This window comes from Rhipicephalus sanguineus, chromosome 6 (assembly GCF_013339695.2).
Source record: "Rhipicephalus sanguineus isolate Rsan-2018 chromosome 6, BIME_Rsan_1.4, whole genome shotgun sequence".
Taxonomy (NCBI): domain Eukaryota; kingdom Metazoa; phylum Arthropoda; class Arachnida; order Ixodida; family Ixodidae; genus Rhipicephalus; species Rhipicephalus sanguineus.
The window spans coordinates 126,267,474-126,287,784 of record NC_051181.1 but is presented as its reverse complement, the minus strand read 5'-3'; the positions used below and the strand labels follow the sequence as shown (position 1 = coordinate 126,287,784).

Sequence of the window (20,311 nt, the reverse complement as noted above, 5' to 3'; positions counted from 1 at the left end):
GAAATCCTTCTAATTATGCAGGATTTCGAAATAACAGAGTTCAAATTAATGAGGTTTTACTGTATTACCCGCACATCAATTCATCACTTTTTAAATTTAAAAGCTTGTTATACCGGCTTATATGCTCTAGGTATAGTAAATTTTAAAACGTTATATATTTTACAGGTTAGCACTTGCATTCTACCGAAAGTCAAATCTTGCTATTACTCAAACTTGCTTCCACTTCCCTTTGAACCAAAAAGAATGACATATGCATATACCTTGTTTCAACTTTAAAAATATAGCGCTGGTTAGTTGGGTCATGACAAATATGCTCATTTTTCTTTATAATATGTGATATAAACTATTCGAATTCGCTTCGACCAAATCACTATTTGCTTCGAATTCAGCTCGGACCTAAAACTTACTATTCGCACAAGCCTACTAAATACTACAGATAACACCCCCTATACTTTCCTTGGCGTTATTGTCTGTTAGTTCTCATATTGGTATTTTATACATAATTTTGCCGATTTCCGGCGAGGAACTTTCAAATCGTGAAACATGACAACACATGTGGATATAGGATTAGGCACCTTGGCTTGCACATATTCAAGAGGTCGTCTCGTGCACGTTTTCTTGTGTGACAGGCAATCTTCTCCACCAAATGAATGGAGAGCTAGTTAGCAACATACAACTTAAAAATCAGACTTTGGCATTTTCCTTTTAAAGTATCCGTTTATCTGGCCAAATGCTTAGGTAAGGAAAGAATGTTAAACCATGTTCAGAAGAGATCAGGTTTGAAGATGTATGAAAAATGGTGGCAGCAAATTCTACGCAGAATTTGCCTGTCCTTAGTTCTAAAAGAACTTTGCACAAAGGGAAAAAAAAGGACCTTTTATTCAACTTTGGAATGAAAATGGCTTAGAACACAAAGAAATGAGCGATGCCCTCTAAGCTTACCCCCAAAAATTCAACAGAACATTTGCACAAAGGCACACACCCATACACACACAAGTTTTGTAACACACCGGGCAGCCATCAGCTCCCTTACAGTTGCACCGATCCCACACTGCATGGAAATAAGCCAGGTGCGTCAGCCAGAACAGCCCCCGCCTTTCACATTTTTCAAGAGTATTTTTTGTTCACACGCCAGTGTGCGGAACATGTGAAATTTCACCAAGTCAGGGACTATTTGTGCAAATAACTCGCCTTCCGAACATTCGCTTGCCTTGGCGCGATTCGCCAAAGTGATGCGTGCCGCACCGTCACGCTAAAATTCGCCAACGAAAGCGTGGCTCTTGGTGGGTTGAGCAAATGTTCGAAAAGCGAGATGTCTGCCCGATTTCAGCTCAGCTTGCCTGCCTAAATCAAAGTGCTATATACAGAGAAAAATTAGCACTGTCTAACCTTGCTTTTGTTAAACCTACGACTGCATTTTGTATGTTTATTATGCAAGTACACAAGCAAAAGATGTAATATGACATTATATTACAAAGCCATTCACCCCACCCTGTAGTAGTTAGCTATCCTATGTACATTATGGTACAACATTGGCATCCAATTCAACATACTTTCCTCGATTAAACAATTAACAGCTGGCATTGTTTTTAACAGTGTGGATGGCGGGCTGTTCCGGCTGACACATAAGATGGCGTGGGAGTTGGCAGAAAGCTGCTACAGGCAGTGGCGACTAGAGTGTGGCCGTGATGTTGTGCATCTTCTCGGCCAGCTCTTCTTTCTTCTTCTGAATGCTGGCCTCTGTGTCCAGGTACTGCTGCTTGCTCATCTTGCCGCCCATGAACTTCTCGAGCTGAGCCACGTGCTGCTGGAACTGTTCCCGGAGCAGCTTGTCCAATCGCTGCAGCTCGTTCACCTGTCAAACAGTTTTACATCAAAGACAATATCTGGCACTTGCATTCTTATAAATGCTGGCTAGTGACAGAATTAGTAACACTAAGTAGACTCTCATTAAACGAAACCTGAAGGGACCAGGAAAATTTGCTCCGTTTACTGAGAGAGGAACAGGGGCGTGGAATTCAAATACGAAACCAGTGATATTAGAGGCAGTTGTTCCATTTAATATATTTCCACTGACTGAGAGTTTACATGCTACGTGATCGGGCTAGTGCTAAAACAGCCCAGTGAAATTGCACATGAATCCCACATTTGCATCTTGATAACTAAAACACTAATAATAATATCTGGGGTTTAACGTCCCAAAACCACGATATTATTATGAGAGACGCCGTAGTGGAGGGCTCCGGAAATTTCGACCACCTGGGGTTCTTTATCGTGCACCTAAATCTAAGCACACGGGCCTCAAACATTTTCGCCTCCATCGAAAATGCAGCCGCCGCAGTCGGGATTCGATCCCGCGACCATAACTAAAACACTGTCGACATTTCAGGTGGTCTCAAGTATTAGTACTATATCAGTGCAGTGATTGCTCTTTGCCTTCAGGGTCTCTTTAACTGATAATTCGAGACACTATCAGAGTTCTCAACTTAACGAAGGTTAGCTGTACTTCAACATACCGGTTCGGCAGCCTCGATGCTCTCCTGCTTCAGCCTGGTGAGGCAGTCGGCCAGGGTCTGCGTCAGAGTCTTGTGCTCGGCGTTGATCTTCTTGAGCGATGCCTGGAAACCCGAGGAATCCTTGCTTGCCTTGTACTTGCCCAAAGCTTCGTCGTGCCGAGCGTACAGGTCGGCACGGCGATCCTGAGTGGCGGCCACCTTTTCCAGCAGGCCACTCACTTGCAGCTTGCTCTCGTAAATGGGGTCCTGCACCGAGCACCATTTTGAGCGAGTATAAGCGATCTCTTCCAAATTAGCATCTCGCAGCACTGACCATTTGAATTTGAAAACGCCCCTAAAGTGCTATGCACTTAAGATGGATTGTGCGAGTAAGTTCTTTATTCGCATTTCTTGTTCTCTTTGTGTGTGTCTCAACAATTAAATCCAGTGACAAAAGAGTTGTGTTGTCGACCAAAACACTTCCATCGTTCAACGTGTATGCTCCAACTACCTAATTCATGGTCGCCTTGTTGAATGATTATGAACCACCGCATTCATTAACCCGCAGTTTCACCATGTTTTGCAACACAGATTGAGTTAATATAATCAAAAACTACAAATAAAATAAAATAAAATAAAAATAAACTCAACGTTACCTCTTTTGCACATGAAATATGCAACTTATATGGCACAGGAAGCGGTGTTTTTGTGCAATGTTTTAAGAACAGGCGAGAATTGAAAGAATGGAAATGCTTGTTGATGTGAAGAGGCTTAAATTCCTTCATAAAATGCATGTGCATTTAAAAAAAGCAAGGTTGCCATGCAGAAAAACAAATGTTAGGAGCCTGCATGGGCAATTTTGCTACGTCATACTCCCTGATTGCATTGAAATCTTTGTTTGCTTCTTTAACACAGCTTCCATAACAATTTAATAACTATTTTCCTTCTGTCTTGATATGTTAAATTCTTACTCAAGCCATTCTCAAGGCATCTTTTTGTAAACATATATTGGCAAACGAGGCACATCCGAAATTGACATGTCAAATGCTACTTAGAGTTATGCAAACATGCAATTTTAACAAAACCGCAGCCACGAAGGCACATATTGCACTGCAACTTTCTCAACTTACACTTCAGATGGCTTGCGCCAATAAGCAACCTTATGTAGCGACGTGCATTGCACAAATAGTGCTTCAAATTATGTGGTCGAGTGTAAGCTATCTAATATTACAGGCAACAGCAGAGTTTCAGCCACTTTTTTAATTATTGTCACACTTTTTAAGCATCAGCTGCAACACACTGTGTAATTTTTTTTCCCAGACACAAACCTTGTTGATGGTGAAATCCAGCCTGACATAGATGACGACGAGAAGGAAGAGCAAGTAGAGAACCACGACCACGAGAAGGGGCTCCTGCAGCATGAGTAGCTTCTTGAACTTGTAGTGAACCTGCAAGAACACGAGAAAGAGAGAAGACAGGCGAGAGAATATCAGACCACCTTGCCAAGACCGCAAGAGACTTTACAAGCACGCGTAGAAGCCGAAAGGCTCACAGCCAACACCCATTTTGTTACCTGGAAGTCTTGAATGTGCTGCTCGACGAGGTTGGTCTTTTCGAGGACAATCACGGGACGGCCGATGGTGTCCAGGTACGTGTAGTGACGCTGGTCGTTCAGGCGTTTGACCTGATATGGCACGCGAAGCTTGATATCCCTAGGAAAACAAGAAGAGCAAGGTGGAGTACAAGAAATTTTACATGGATAATTTTCAAGAAATCAAAATTGTGAGGTTTCACGTCCTTAGAGATGTGGGCTACAAGAAGAGCTAAAGCGGGAGTTCCTAATCCATTTACACCGCTCATGCATTTAATGTGTCTGCCCAAGTTCTAAGTACATAGGTGTTCTGCGCTTCCTTCATGATGCGGCTGCTGTGGCCGTGGATTGAGCCATCTCGTGCTCAGCAGTGGAAGGCCCTAGTCACTGAGCCATTATGGCAGGTAAAAGACTATGTTTTAGATTGGCTATGTGGACTAAGTGCTGTTCAAAAAGATCGGCCGATAGGCCAGCCCAGCTGGTATTGCACAATGATGTGCAGCGCAAGCATGGCACGAAGACGATGAAAGCCAGACACACACACAAACAAACAGCTCTACTAACACGAAGACTTCAGTCTTCCCCATAATTTTGCATAACCAACTTGCACTACATACAAGACCAAAGACTTGCTTTCAACATTCAAGCTCACTGCTAAGAGAGTGCAGCTATTACATTATTCGATGTAAAAAAAGGTTTCGGGTGCTTACGTGGCGCCCTCTGGGAGGATAATCCTGACAGTCGCCTTGTCTATGACACTGTCATCGAAGATGTGGTCGACGAATCGCATCTGCAAGGCATACTGGTCACCTGGGGGAGTGAAACAGCCTTATTAGGGGGATGCTAGGACAGGCCACTACCTTCATATTCAGAAAAGTGCCTAAACGTTAAGCTGCGACTTGACTCAAATGCCCAACATCATAACGGCAGATGTGACCATGCTTGAGGAAATGCAAGGAACATCTCAGGTGTGTTCACGTCGGGCTTTACTAGAGTGGAATTTGACCCATGTTGGTGAGTCAAGTTAAGGCGAGTCTCTGAACAAGGGGTTAGTATGCCCAATCAAACCTTACCCGAGTTGTAAAGGTACTCGTAAGTGGGGACGTAGTAGCCGAGGATGTAGTGGGTCTTCCAGCCACCGAACAGTGGGAACCTCGGGCGCACATCCAGCTCCACAGCGTCATGCAGCACCCTCATGTGACTCGTTGAAATGTTTCCAATTTCGTCTCTGTAGTAGACGTCCATGGCCGAAGCTGGCAGTACGGTCTGCACGTGAGAAGTTTTCAGTCGTTAATTGTGCTACCTTGGAAAGTGCTGAAACTCTTTCAGAATTTCAGTCAAACCCTACCCACTAGTAAAACAACAGTTGCACTATCTGGGACATCTTTCTGTCACGCAACAATAATCGTCATGTGGCTTGCTTGCGTTTCCTTTCTTCAGAAAGCTGTGTCGTGCTGATAGCGAGTACACCGTTCTGTAACATAAAAAAAACTGCGTGTGCTGTGTTGAAGTAACAAAAGGCGTGCAAGAGAGGCAACAATTGTTGTTGTGCCACAAAAAAAAAAGCATCTCGAAAAGTGCACACATATTTAGAGTGCAAGAAAATTACAGCTACACTGACATTCAGCACTTTTACGTTTCATTAACACAAGTTGTTATCACACTTGATCTTGGAAATGGCAGCTGCTTCAGCTGCCATTTCCAAATAAGCCATGAAATTTATGCAGATCAGAGAGAAGGAGAAAAAGCTGAATTGATGAACTTCACATATTCTTGAAATGCTTAAAAGAGTCCGCAGTTTGTCATACAAGCAACTTTTGTTCGTACAAGAAAAATGCTGACGTTATCCCCCTCCCCCATTACAGCAGAATATGATGTGAAATGAGGGTTTCTGACTTTTAATGCCCGAATACAGTGGTACAGCACCTTGAACGATTTGACTGAAGAGACTCCATTCTGGTCCCTCTGGTACTCGTAACGGGAGAAGGAGCCCTTGAGGATGGCCCCGGTGTGGCGCAGGTCGATGACCTCCTCAACAGAGATGACGCCCCAGTGCGAGACTTCGATGGCCCTCTCGAGGTTCGTGACAGTGAGGAACGGGTTGTTGTTCTCGTAGTGCACGGTCAGCTTGTCCTAGAAGAGCAAACAGCAGAAATGGAGCATTATGGGCACATTTTTTTCTTTCCTTGTTGGTAGTGGACACTACATATGTGATGGAATGTTTAGGAAAGCTAAGGCTAGTAGGTTTAAACATTTTTTTAAAAGCTTTCCATCAACAGAACAGTCCCGCAAGAAGCTGTTCTTACAAGCACTGCCCAAGCACGTCTTTATCTTTACCTTTGATAAGAACGAAACATTACCGTAACAAACTGAGCCACAGTTTTCTTAATGCATACGCAGTGCAAACGAAAACGAGATAAGGCAACAATAAACTGTAGTATATCACCAATAACCAGCCAGCAGGATGTGGTTACCAGATTTGGTGAAACTAACAAACTTGGTGATGTTAGTGTACACTTAAAGGATGCGCTGTAAGCTTACTTCAGTGTAAGGCTTGACTTGCTCGTAGGGTCCATAGGTAACCAGGTTGTCGGAGTGCGTCACCGGCTTGAGCTTCGAGTACGACTCAAGCTTTGGGGTGGGCAGGCTCACCCGAGTGACCTGCGACTCAGTGACGTAGGGGCTCAAGAGGTAGTGGTTACCCTGGTAGAGTGCGAGCTGGCGTTCGGCCTGGGTGATGTGTGTGGGGTGGGGAGTGACCAGATGAGTGAAGGTTGTTTCAACCACCAACTTCACCGACTTGCCAGGAGCGAGGGGAGTGGGCAGCTCGATGCGGTAGTGGTGGAATCCCCTGTAATGCGCAGAAAGCGTGCAAAGTTCAGACACCCACTGAGTTAACTTTACCGTGCTATGTTCTATGCCAAAACACTATGCCAAGCTCAAACAGCTAAAGGATTCAATGCAGAAACAGCGTGAAGGACAAGGACTCTATGAGAGGCAACAAACACAGCATCACTTACAACCTGCAACGTTAATACAAGTCAGCGTTGTGCTTGTGGCCTCTCTTGTCCTTCGTGCTGGTTCTGTATTAACTATGGATAATCAACAGATCCAAGCTACCCTTGCAAGCTAAAGGATTGCCAAAGTCTCACTAGCTGCGTAGTCAAAACTGCGGCTTTGCAAAAAGATTACGCAAACTCGGACAGTTAAATATCTTGCGAGCACACACGTACTAAAGACGCACACTAAGCATTTACAAAACCGCTGAGTAGAGGCGGCAACTTTCGTTAAGAGCAGCTGAATTGACAGAAAATGACCGGTTTGCTGGTGCGAGGAAACATTTAGGACAAGAAACTTACTTTTGGGCAGGCACGGCGACTTCCGTGATCTTTAGATCGCTGTCCTTGTCAGTGGCGATCTGAAAAAGATTTTGAAAACGAAGAGAAACGGTCAAAATGCCAGTCAACTGATACCGGCAGCAGCGTAGGTGTGAGACGTTCCACGTAGGAACGTAACCGCTACCTGTGTTCTCAACACTCCAATCCAACAACCGCTTAGGCACGCAGAATTTTCGCGAAATTCCGGAACCTCTCACGAAACACCAAAAGTAGCAAAAGCGCCCCATCTTTTAGCAGTAGTTTGCAGCCTATCGAAAGTACTACTAGACACTTCTGACGTGGACATGGCTTGAGCCGGCAAAGTGAAACAAGTTCCGAAAGTAAAAAAGTTCGTGCGGTACACTCACCCCTGCGCCAACGAAAGCCAAGTGGTGCTTCTCCTCGCCGGTCAGGGCGATGTGATAGTGTTTGACCGGCGTGGAACCCTTATTTTCGGCCGTGATTTTGGTGCTAATCTTAACGAGTTGCGACTGCAGGTCCACATTCCTATCAACGTTCGTGTTCACCAGCGACGAGGAAACGACATCGTTACCAAACACACCGACGAACAATACACACACGATCGACGCGGCGAACGTTAAACGCCACATTTTGCGCGAGAAACTGCCGATGAACTCAGATTACCGGCGCACTTTAAAAACAGCCTAGTAAACACGGAGCGCCATGTCACAGCGATCGGCCGGGGACGCGTAAACACTGTGGCGAGATGCGATTGGTAGATTTTTATACCGCACCGCAGTGTCTCGTCATTGTGGAGCGGTCACTAAACAACACTTCGACTGCTTTAAAAATACGTTCGGTGAAATACGCTTCTCACTTTGCCTTTTAGCTAGCCCGTTTTAAAGGGCACGTTTTTTCCCGCCAGATTTGAGCAGTGGCGAAAATGGCGACCAGCGGTGACGTGAGTCGCAGCTTGAAAGAAGCGCTGTGCGAAGCTTTAAACGCCATTCTTTCGCCCTCGCAAGAAATCAGGACGAATGCCGAAGAGCAGCTTAAAATTCTGGAAGTCACGGACGGTGAGTGGAGAATGCCCGATGTGTTCCCGGTGTGCGTCATTGAATCGACCACTCCTGACTGATGCGACCATGTGGGGCCAATGTGTGTATGTAGACGGCATACCTCGCAAGAAAAACACCGGTTTCACAGTCGTCATCTGTCGCGATGTCTCTTATCCCGCTCGTGTGTAACCGAACGTCGACTTATGTCGGTTTATGATCGCGTTTTGTTCCCCTTCGGCTTCTGTTTTGTGTGCTCCCAGGCAGTCTTGGACCTGTCACGATCAGGGCTGAGCTCTTGTCGTATCGGCGCATATCTCCCTTTCTTCTATTCCAGATTTCTGCGTGCACTTAGCAGAGCTGACGGTGGACCCGCAATGCCCGTTCGCCATCCGTCAGTTGGCTTCGGTACTCCTAAAGCAGTATGTCGACACTCACTGGTCCCGCAATTCGGAGAAATTCCGTCAACCAGAAGCGACGGACGAGGTGATTTACTTTTTTTTTTTTTTGATCAGCTGTCAAGCTCTGTGCATGGCGTGTCTTGTGACCGCTGCGCGTTTTTGCACCCTCAATTAGACGGCGACGAAGTGTCGTGGGCACGGACTCATTAAAGTATTACGCGCTAAAACGGAACATGGGGATTTTATCTAGTTGCAGAACGCTACATGGTACTTTGAACACTACGCGCCGATAGCAAGCATAAGAGATGCTACGGTATGCAAGAGTAAGATACAAAGTAGCTTACTGAGCTCTAGCTACGTATGTTATAGCCTAAATTAGCGTGACTGTTTAATCAATGTACCTTTAATGTTTACAAAAATCCTAGAATCCGTAAACGTTGAGAATGCATAAGAGAAGCACTGTGTTAACCCTTTCCCTATCGAGCCTTTTGGCCAGGAATGATGCAAAAGTACGGATTTCTTAAATTTGTCTAATTGAGTTTACATACCCTCGAACAAATGGAGAAAAGAAATGAAAGCCACTTTCGTTGCAAAGATACACAAAAAGATACACACTAGAGTCCACAATGCAGGAAATGCCTCTTCAAGATTTAAAAAATAAAGCACAGTGACAAGTGAGGCCGGTTTTGTTTGAATCTATTGGCGTCCACTGGCGATACATCGAGACGCGGTCGTCCTCTGAATCTGACGGTTCAGAGAAGATACACTGCTCTGGGTTGTTGCGGCTGCTCTCAAAGGATAACGGAAATTATTCGTCACTCTCCGAGTCCGAGAAAGCATCGGCAAACAAGCGTCTTTGTCTTCTTTCTTAGCACAGCTGTTGCCAGTATGCGTGTTCACACAGACACCTGAGGACGCCATCTTTAATTCTGATTGACAGAATGAAGCCGTTTCTTGACCGAAATGAATACTTTGAGTGAGTTTTTAAATTTTTTATGGAGCCACACCTGTCGAAGCCAAAGAGAACCGAGCAAAATGGATCAGGGTAGCTTGATTGCAGCACCGCAAAACGCTTGTTTTAGCGTGGACGAGCCCAGCTTGTCATCTGTAGGGAAATGGTTCAATAGCCAACATTGGGTGCATTCACATTCCTGCGTACGTACTTTGTGTGCAAACACTATGAATTTTGTTTGTGAGCTTGTATGAAATCTATGCACACAGGTTGGTTCGAAATCTTTTTTGCGGTGCCAATTAGTCATTTCATCAAGGTGCATGCTGCATTGTTTTCAAGATCTGTCGTCTCCTTAGAAAGGCGCACTGTAAATGTGTCGAGGCTTGTGAGGTATCATTTCAGTTTCATTTCCTGAATAATTGAGTCATCGCACCGAAATTTGGCATTTTGCTGCATGCACTGTGAAATACCACTTCATTGCAATCAGTGCAAACAAACACTCTGTATGGAAGTTTTATTTTATATGTGGCTTATATAAAGGCAGCATTCGACATGACAGCACTATATAGAAATACAGTGGCAATGCATTCATTGCATACCTGTTTACTTAGTAATAGCCTCCGGGCCAAACGCATTATGGAGGGATGTAGAAACATCATTTCGTTGCTCATACAATGTTAGCTAAAGATAGAAATTTTATAAAGAGAGCAGGTAAGTTCTATCAATTTAATATTAACACAAGTGAAACCAATGCCTCATTAGAATGAAAAACAAATGTAGATAAGCAAAGTAGAGCATTTTTTTCTTGATCAGCTTAAAATTGCAGTGTGTGGTCATGGGAAGTAGACCAACAACTATTGCTATCCAACAAAGGAAAAAAAAAATGTAATCCATATATATGCTGCAGAAAACTACCAATGAAACTTGTGCAGGTTGCTTGGAACTAATGACCAAGACTTTTCTGGGAAGGACCAGAACCTTTTGTTGTTTAGGGCTTGGGTTGTGTTTTGTGTTACCTCTGATTTTGCACGCTCCTTTCCAAGGTGAACTACCGTAATATCATCCCAAGGTATGCCCCACTCCTGAAAGAAAAGCAACCCTTTTTTTTTTTAATGATTTCCCATTGTTTTGCAAAACATATCTGGCCTTGCATTGCAGCAGCGCCCCCACCCCCTACTCCTCAATAGTGCAGTTTTTTAGCACCTATTTACATCGCCTTGAGGCATTGAGCGTGTGTGTGTGTGTGGGGCGCATGGATCACAACATAACACAAATAGCCATGGGTTGTTGTACAAGGTAAATTTTGCTGTACAAAAAGAACAAAAATGTGCAAATACTACCTCAAACATGCGTTCTAAACAATAGAGTCACCTTGGAAGGATAATTCCATTTATGTCGACGGTTGGTGTTGACATCATCATAGAGAAGAGAAAGAGAGTTCATTATTGGCTATGCTAAGAATATTATCTGGGAGCTGGTTCCACTCATGTATTGTCCTTATGATGAACGAACTCTCAAAAGTGTATGTTTTGGACATGTATTCTAATATTTTTAGTCGATTATCTCGTCGAAGCGAGATGTACTTTGGTTCTGAGGGGTATGCATGGGGGATTAATGGCATTATTATTATAATGATGTCTCTAAAGATTTATTATTAGGCTACGAGAAATTGGTTATGTTTTCGAAAACTATAGCAAATCATTTCACAAACAAGGGTGGGTTTTCTTTCAGGAGAGGGGCATATCTTTAGATATTATGGTAGTTGTGTAAAAGCAAAAGTGTGCAGAATCAATCAGGGGTGACACAATACTCAAGCCCTGAACAACAAAAGGTTCTGGTCCTTCCCAGAATAGTCCTGGTCATTAGTTCCAAGAAACCTGCACAAGCTTCTATCCTAACTGCCCTATTGAAGAGTAGGGGGTCAAAGTGGTTCACCCATGAGACTAGCGAGGTGTTTGAGGAGGTCGATGTTTTTCTTTACATTGATAGTGCCTGTTCTTCCGAATGTTTGATGAACACTGAACAAGGGCATATAAAGAAGCTTTCACAATATTTGGCTGCAAGGTTTCTTTTTTGATTTTTCTTGGTGTACTACAAACGCTGGCACACTTCCACTTTCCACCCAATTCGCTATAGATTTTAGGCGGGCTGTCTGTCAGGATATTAAGGTATTATAAACTTGCTGAAGATGCTGCCATTCTCAGTGTTATCGTTATTCAAACTTCTGTGTTTCAGGCCAAGGCAACCATTCGGAATCTCCTCCCCTTGGGCCTAAAGGAGTCGCTGAGCAAGCTGCGCTCAAGTGTGGCCTACGCCATCTCGGCCATTGCTCACTGGGACTGGCCCGAGGCATGGCCACAGCTTTTCGAGATACTCATGCAGGCGCTGATGAGCGGCGACTCGAACACCGTTCACGGCGCAATGCGAGTTCTTACAGGTACGTTGCCACTCTTTAAGAAATTGGCATGCACCGTGTCTGGAGAGTTACTTTACGTGTAGTGTTTCGAGTGAAAAAGAACAACACGCTTTGCAGAGTTATTCTTTACCCTGAAGCCATGACACACCGAGAGATGTTGATGCTGTTATGGCTGTTATGGGTTTTTGCATGCCGTGGAACATAGATAAACGAGGCTATGTGTGGTGCATTGACATTGGCAGCCCAACCATACATAGTGCAAGGTTCAAGCCATCTATTGCTAGGGATTGTTTGACATTTCATTGCCTTCCCTGCACTCTGTTGTACCATGACAATGTTGATTGTTGGACTCGGAATTAATTCTAAAAGAGTGGGATCAGATGTGATGTGAACATTGTCACACATGCTTCGCAGCTGTGGACCACTGGCATGTTTAGTATTAAGGGGGGACACGTGATCTGAGAAGCTTTCTATTATTGGCTCTAGGCACATAAAGTTTTCACGAAATATTCAGTCTTGTCTGCTGATTGCAGATATGTAATTAGATTTTTCCTAATCATAAATATGATGTTGCAACCATTTATTTTGTCATAAATTTGGGAGGTCATTTGCAAGAAAGATGCTGCAAAAGGGCTAAATTGAACAGGTTATGTTCCTGAACGTGAAAAAAAAAGTGGAAGTTTGCGTAGCAATTTTTGTTTCTGTAGAATATTTCTGCCCCTGAATGCGAAAAGGAATAGCTTAAAAATAGAATTCTTACATTATTGTGTTGGAGGCACTTGGTAGCACTTGCATTTGTTATAACGCCATATTCATTCCTGCTGTGTCATTCCCTTGCAGAGTTCTCCCGAGACATCACAGATAACCAAATGTTTCAAGTAGCCCCTGTAGTGCTTCCCGAGATGTACAAAATCTTCACTCAGCCTCAGGTACGGAAGAGTGCGGCCGTGCATATTGTGAAGCACAACACTGCTTCTTCCTCTCTCCATCCTTTTACAAGTATTTTGCGTTCAATTTTGCGCAGAAATACGGTATCCGGACACGTGGACGAGCCGTGGAAATTTTCTCTACGTGCGCCCAAATCATTGCTACCATGGGTCATATGGACAAGGTACCTGAACTCTCTCGCTTCTTTTGACTGTGTTATGTTTGATGCGTTAGTCCGCTTCAGTGTTTCCTTTTCTTCCGTTTGCCACATCAGAGCACGACCAAGACGCTTCTTTATCCGATTTTGCCGCAATTCACCGAGGCCCTTGTCGAGGCACTGAAGATACCCGATGGCCCCACGTCGGACTGTGGCATCAAGAAAGAGATCTTAAAGGTGAGCAACGTTACACTGTTTGCAGCTGCCTGAATAACTCCTGAATAATTGAGAAAAGTTATCTTCATAATGTGAGGCAGAATCAACCGAGAAATTTGCATTAGTAATTCTGGGCCAAGCACATATGTGCATTCCGATTGTCGTAGGTGAAATCTTCAGAGCAATGCAGCCTGTTGCGCAACAAACCTAGAACTTCTGCAATGGGTAGCGTTGAACAAAGAATGTTCATGACTTCCTCTGCGAGCACTCCTTAAACAGTAGCAGAAAAATCGCACCAAAGCTTTCTGTAAAAACTGTTTGCCATTGAGGCTGCGATTGGTGCTGACTGGCTGCCTGGGTGGAACTAAATCTCGTGGTGCGGTGGAGGAAATCATCCCAGGGATCACTTGGAAAAGGTGCTTCCAGAGTGGATGGCAGTGTCAGCTTGTATGTGAGCAGAAATAGTGTCCCGTAGAATCCACTTTATCCGTCGCTGACTGGGCATCTGTGCAGTTATGCGGTGTATTTCGTCTGCGAAAGGGTTGGCGTCTTATACCTTGCGAACCTCCTTTAGGCCGAAGTGCAGTTGGTGCATATTATTGTAAGCGATGTTGATGACACAGAAGCTGCACTCGCCAAGTTTGTTGCCTCTGTTGTCGTCTGCTCGTGCTGCGTGTTACTTTCATCATCTTGCTAGCTGGTCCTCCCGAAATCGACCATTGCTATTGGTTATCAACAATAGGGTGTAGTGGTGGGCTGCACGGCAAGCGATACTTTCAAAGCAGCATCAAGGACTAGGAACGGAGGTGTAAAGAAATAAGATGTAGACGCAGAAGTGCGGTAGGCGCGTTTAGTGTTGTCAGAAGTGCAGTGATTGTAAGACCGGAATTGAGGACAAAAACAGTTTTTGGGCTTTGTCTCAAGTTATATTTTGAGGTCGGACGAATTGTGAGTGCTGCACGAGGTACTGGGGAGTCATGCTGGCTTAGTGCTATGTCCAGAGTAGAGCTGCGTTATAAAATCTGCCGTATCTTGAGGTTGTGATGGGACAAGCCGGATGACGTAGGTACGTCAGTGTGACAAGCAAGTGATCATTTAAAAGGCGGGGCTCTTTTTGGAGCTCAATGAGTGTGTAGCGTTTCTCACCAGTGTTCATTGGCGTTCATTGTCTTGCAGGCGTTGACAGTTTTAGTGAAGTACGAACCAAAGCAGATGTCGACCTGGCTTCCACACATCTTGACGCCCGTCTGGAATTCGCTCACAGAAAGCGCACACATGTATCCTTTTCATTTGTTCGTCCCGAGTTTTTGTCAAATTTGGATGAAATGTAGAGTAGAGAATGCTTTAAAACAAGTTGCACACTGCAAACGTCTGTCTTGATGGGTGTAGCTTTTCAATGGCATCTGGCATCTGGACAGAAGCTGCTTCCCTTAACAATGTGCTTCAAGATATGTGAGAACAGCCGTCAACGATTCTGAGGAAGCCAACGATCCCGTAGACTCGGATGGTTAGTACTTTATCAGTACGATATTGGAGCCTTGTTCTGTTTCAGAAAACAATTTCATTGATCCTTATTGAACAAGTTACCGTATGTTGTCAAAACTTGCAGAATACGGAATAGTTTGTTACAAAATAGTGATGCTTTTCTTTCTGATAATGTTTAATACTATGTTCCAGCTTTGCATGAGGGTGTTTTGGTTTGGATAGATGGTGTTCTATTGAACGCTGAGTCTTAAACTTTTATTCAGGCACAGGATAGTAATTTCATTGTATTGCATTCACTGTTTCACGCTCACATTAGTTTTTAATTCCTAGTTTTTAGCTGATATTGATTATAGTATAGTGACCTCAGAGCAGTGCAATATAATATCTGTTTCCAGGTGTTTTTTTCATGCTGTCCTGAAAGCAAGGTGTCTTGAAACTTGTCAGTATGCCCAGATGCTACAAAGACGTCTTTATCTTTTCTCTTTTGTTCAGGCGAAGTCCTTGGCTTTGAAAATGTAGTCTTCATGATATTTGATTTTGTAAATGCACTCGTTGAAACACCGAGGTTTCGTGGCCTTGTCAAGAAGGGGCTGTCCGATTTGATCTACTACATCGTGTTCTACATGCAAATCACCGAAGAACAGGTGGGCACTTGAGGCTGGCATTTCTAATTTCTGCGATAACTGTGCTTTACGTAAGATGGTAGGTCGGCCGTCATCTGTTCGTTCCCTATAGATTTTAGTGTTTAAACTTCAGCATTTTAGTTTTATTAAGCCGTCGACAAGCAGTCTTATCTTCTTCATGTCTGCAACATTAACTTGAAGCCAGAAAAGCAATGCAACAGCTTTAGTGGAGATGCCATCTTGGAATTCACAGACAAGGTTCCCGTAGTATCGTGGATTCGTTTTCTAAATGTTCTTACGAAAGATTTACTGCTCTGTTTCACAGGTGTGCGACGAAGTTGTAGTGCACAATTACACATCAGAGATTGTTGCCTGGTCGTTGCTAGTATAATTTCATGCCCCATTTTTCACTCCTAATTGTACGGCGCCTTTTTAAAAATACCTTTCTTTTTGCCTGTACAGGTTCGAACTTGGACGAGCAGTCCGGACCGATTTGTCGAAGACGAAGATGACGACACATTCTCGTACTCTGTTCGAATATCGGCTCAAGACCTGCTTTCGGTGAGACAGCGTTTTGTGGGCGTGGTCATGCATATCTATCGGGGGTTCAATGTTGCAATATTGCGACTTGATGAAACTTCGAAACACACATATTTTCGCTTGTAGCCAGACCCAGGTACGAAGTGCCCTCAAATCTGGCCGGTGTTATGTCTACCACGCAGGTTTTATTTCTGGAATACGAGGAGGAGAGTGCACGGGGCCTGAGCGAGGCAGTGGCCAAGCATCTCCAAGAGAGCAATGCTGCACGAGCCAGTGGGGACCGCAACTGGTGCGTCGTTGAGTCACTTCACGGTAGAACATCAATGATGAGTTTTTTTAGCCTTGAGGGCTAAAAAACCAAACCACCCAGAGGTCGAAATTTAGTTGTGGTGTGACAGTCGTGCACGAGTCTACAGGAACACGTAGCCGTGAGAAACAGTGCCGTAATAGTGGAGTTACGCGCGTTTGATGATCGAAACGCCGCGATCGCTCGTTTCACTCTTTTCAATTTTCTAATTGAGTGGATTTTCGAATTAACCAAACATAAAAAAGGCGGGATGCAGGGAACTTTGAATTACTGGAAGAAGTAATCGGAGGTGGCCATTTGCTGTGCCTGCTAGTTTGCGGCTCCAAGGGTTATGTTTTCCTGCAATGCCCTGTCGTAATTTTGCCGCTAAACTGGGAAAACGGCGGGCCTCGCTGCTGCCAGAGCACGAGAAAAAAAAGAAAGGGGAAGAAGAAAAAATGGTCTCATAGTCAGCTGAAATGTGCGCCTGCGAAAAAGATGTGCTTCACTGCAACACAGTAGTGGCACGCGGGCAGCATGTCACCTGCTCCTCGCAGCGTCAGCGCGTCATGATGCGACCATTCGCCCATTATTTCTGGTAAAATAAAGAATTTATTAATGACCAGTGTGACGGAATTGGCGATGTGTTCTGGGTGGAAAAGATGATCATTGAAGTTTTCAAACAGAGTTTTCAAAGTAGGCTCTGCAGGCAAGTACTCTGCCAGCAGTGCAAGTGCGCGAATTGCCGGAGCAACCGCCACTCGGTGGTTCGCATACATCGCGAATTCTGTAAGACCATCCTTTATTATTTTCTCTGTCTTTCCAGAAAGAATGGGCAAATCGTGACACGCTGACGTTGCGAGAAGCATGCGTCATGCTGCCCGCGTGTCACCGCTGTGTTGCAGTGAAGCATATCTTCTTTTCCGCAGGGCACATTTCAGCTGACCACGAGATTGCTTTTTTTTTTCTTGCGCTGGCAGCAGCGAGGCTGGGATCTTCACTTTTCGCTCCTTAGTATCGCTACATTGCATTGCCTTGTGGCTCCTAAGGACCATCGTTTCTGCATATTTGCGGCTAAATCGGGAATTGGCATATGGCACCCAAAGTTTTCAAATTAACCGGGCTGGTACTGACTGCCACTTCAAATTATACACTGAAATTTACATTGCAAAATACGGGGCCGCAGAAATCTTTCGAGTTAAGCGGGATTTCGAAGTAACCGAGTTCGAATTAATGAGGTTTTACTGTAATTGAGGTGAAGGTAATGTGTACATTTAGCCTTGAAGTGTGGCTTCATGGCAGTGTGGATTTTCTTTGGATGGGTGGTTTCACGGCATAGCACTCCCACGTTGCAGTGAAACCACCTTAAAAGGGGGTTATATGCGGTCAAATTGCATATATTCGTTCCTTTCGAATGCTTCAAAATTTCGAATAATCTAAGCTTGTGTCAAAGCGAATTCTAATACACTGTAACCTCATTATAACAAAGTCGCATCTGACACGAAAATAACTTCGTTATATCCGAAAATTCGTTATAAACATGCATTCATAACACTGTATCTATGACAAGACTATTTTTCATTTACTTCGTTATAACCGATAATTTGTTACATCCATGTTTATTGAGGTTTCAGTGTACTGTAATATTCGTTGGAATATTCGAAGCGCCCGAATATTCGCCCATCTTTTAAAATAATACATTCTCCCAGCCTCTGATCTGCCCCAGTCAGTGGGTTACCACAAAGGAGAACGAAGCAGGTGCCAACCAAGATGAAGGAGTTATCGTAAGCGTGGCGTTTAAAGATATGGACATGGTGTTCTGATACTGAATGGGAGGTCGCTGTGAGGGCGACTTGGTAGCCTTTGCTGGCCCCTACATTTTAATGCTGCATTTTGAATGTCTGAGAGGCTTTACACTGAAATGTCTTTGTGCCAGCCATTAGATAGTATGTCATGTTTTTATGCCGCTCTTTCACATACTTAGTGCGCTGTTGCTGATGCAAACAGATGTACTACGTCCACAAACATTTATCTTGAATAGTCTAACACGTGCTGTGCATATATATAACAGTGTTGCGGATTTCCTTTCTAACCAGGTGGAAAATTCACGAGTCATGCATGTTGGCCCTCGGGAGCTGCCGAGATTCGTTTGGGCCTGGAACCCAAGGCCATGGACTGTTTGACATCAGAGGCTTTCTTGAGTCAGTAGCACTGCCTGACCTAAGCACAACCGGTAAGAAGTGGCTTTGTGGCACTTGCAACTAGGTTTTCTGTATTTTGTCTTTGGTGTGCAATACTGCTTAGGGATGCTTTAAGTGAAGCCAAGAGTCGAACAGAAGCATTAGTGTCTCTAAAATTCCCCAATTCCTAATCTCCTCCTTTGTTCCATAGATTATTTTCGCATGAATGTGCGAATGAGGCAGTTTCAACGTAGTCACTCAATTTTCTTGTTGAAGAACACTCTGTGGCATAGGTGTGCGCAGGGTTCCCCTTCAGGGGGGCGGGGGGCAAAGGTTCATCGCGGTGTCCTCTCCCCCCCCCCCCCCCCCATCCTCAACGTATGGGGCAGACTTTGCGCCCCCTCTTCTTAGGTGGCTTGGGGGGGGGGGGCGCCCCCATGCCCCCCTTGTGCGCACGCCTATGCTCTGTGGTATTCATAAAGATGCCTCTTCAACTTTCGATGGATGTTACGTTTACTAGCAGAATCCTTTTTGTTAAATTTTTAAATATAATATTTCTAAGGATATCTTATGAAGTATCACTTGCATCTTACACATTTTACAGATTCCCCATTTTTGATTGGTCGCTGTCTGTGGGTGGCAAGCAGATATGTCGCTTTCCTGACACCGGAAATGACGCAAAGGTATGGAACTTCTCTTTTTTTTACATGTTTTTCATATGGGTGAGAATCATCGCCTGCAATCTTTCATTTTATCGTTCGCATGTTTCCAGGTTCCTCCAAACAACCGTTGAATGCTTGCAGCAGACTCAGTCGGCCACATTACGAGTGTCTGCAGTTCGAGCAATGTGGGGGTGAGCAGTTTTGCCATGTTGCATGTCTGCATGTCGTGTATACAACGGTTGCATTTATAGTCGCGGACAACATTTTTTGGCAATGAAGGGGAAGCTATGGGAGCGGAACTTCTGCACGTGTACTCCTACGCGAAGTAGTCTGGTTTGATGCGCGTTTTGTGCTGCCATGGAAAGTGATAGCTGCACGGCATAAGCATTGCATACTAGTATTTTCTTTGTCTACTTGGACAGCCATTTGTGAGTAAGGTTTGTTGCAGGTTTCTGAGGCGAGTAGACCGACGAGCCAGAATGAGATGGACGGTCACCTGAGGACGCTGACGCCATTTTGCGTTTGAGATACACGTGAACAAAAACGCGAAATGACAATGTATAAACGTATTTGTTGGCAAAAATGCAAAATGACAACGTATAAAGTCAAACAAATATAACTATCTCACTGGTGTGTGCCGTGTTCTGTCTCAGAGCTTCCTGTAGAAAATGGAAGATTTTTGTATTTCACATAGAAAGCACGGAGCTATTGTAGGACTATGTGCTTTAGCAGTGGCATACACACAAATTGGTTCTGTAGCCTTTGCTTCATTGCCAAGAAAAGTTTGCCACGAATACAGCTGTGAATTGTCGACTTGAGCACAACTGCTCGGGGGCAAGCTACTTTTGGGGTTTTGACGACTCATCTAGGCTGTACTGTAGCTCTAGCACGGCCATGGCTGTGGCCTTGTTTAGCGCCCGCCTCCACAGTAGGAGGCATCAGATTCAGAACCATTGCTTCCAGCTTTCTAATTTTTGATAGTAGAAA

General features: G+C 44.4%; 2 protein-coding genes across 2 annotated transcripts in view; one reads left to right on the top strand and one right to left on the bottom strand.

Moving 5' to 3' along the window:
• Positions 1-861: 861 nt before the first annotated feature.
• LOC119396364 (dolichyl-diphosphooligosaccharide--protein glycosyltransferase subunit 1) lies at positions 862-8,179 on the bottom strand. The gene is made up of 10 exons (XM_037663556.2): positions 7,832-8,179; positions 7,446-7,504; positions 6,628-6,937; positions 6,013-6,219; positions 5,160-5,352; positions 4,797-4,896; positions 4,069-4,207; positions 3,824-3,943; positions 2,517-2,762; positions 862-1,855 (listed from the first exon to the last, which is right to left on the bottom strand). The coding sequence occupies exons 1-10, from the start codon at positions 8,072-8,074 to the stop codon at positions 1,673-1,675; spliced, it is 1,800 nt and encodes a 599-aa protein (XP_037519484.1). The 5' UTR covers positions 8,075-8,179; the 3' UTR covers positions 862-1,672.
• A 56-nt stretch (positions 8,180-8,235) lies between these two features.
• LOC119396363 (importin-9) overlaps positions 8,236-20,311 on the top strand; it is a 47,316-nt gene continuing 35,240 nt past the window's right edge. The window contains exons 1-14 of the mRNA XM_037663555.2: positions 8,236-8,500; positions 8,817-8,965; positions 12,068-12,269; positions 13,089-13,177; positions 13,273-13,359; positions 13,450-13,569; positions 14,725-14,825; positions 14,997-15,055; positions 15,526-15,677; positions 16,119-16,217; positions 16,379-16,485; positions 18,579-18,715; positions 19,267-19,345; positions 19,435-19,515. Of these exons, the coding sequence (XP_037519483.1) occupies positions 8,368-8,500; positions 8,817-8,965; positions 12,068-12,269; positions 13,089-13,177; positions 13,273-13,359; positions 13,450-13,569; positions 14,725-14,825; positions 14,997-15,055; positions 15,526-15,677; positions 16,119-16,217; positions 16,379-16,485; positions 18,579-18,715; positions 19,267-19,345; positions 19,435-19,515 (1,595 nt within the window). The 5' untranslated portion in view covers positions 8,236-8,367. The remainder of the gene's footprint in view (positions 8,501-8,816; positions 8,966-12,067; positions 12,270-13,088; positions 13,178-13,272; positions 13,360-13,449; positions 13,570-14,724; positions 14,826-14,996; positions 15,056-15,525; positions 15,678-16,118; positions 16,218-16,378; positions 16,486-18,578; positions 18,716-19,266; positions 19,346-19,434; positions 19,516-20,311) is intronic.

Excerpts from the sequence above, each read along its gene's own strand:
- LOC119396364 (XM_037663556.2), bottom strand. The coding sequence starts at position 8,074 with ATGTGGCGTTTAACGTTCGCCGCGTCGATCGTGTGTGTATTGTTCGTC. Across the intron at positions 6,220-6,627 it reads AAGTCAAGCCTTACACTGAA|GACAAGCTGACCGTGCACTA; the intron begins GTAAGCTTACAG and ends TTGCTCTTCTAG. Across the intron at positions 4,208-4,796 it reads ATCCTCCCAGAGGGCGCCAC|GGATATCAAGCTTCGCGTGC; the intron begins GTAAGCACCCGA and ends TTGTTTTCCTAG.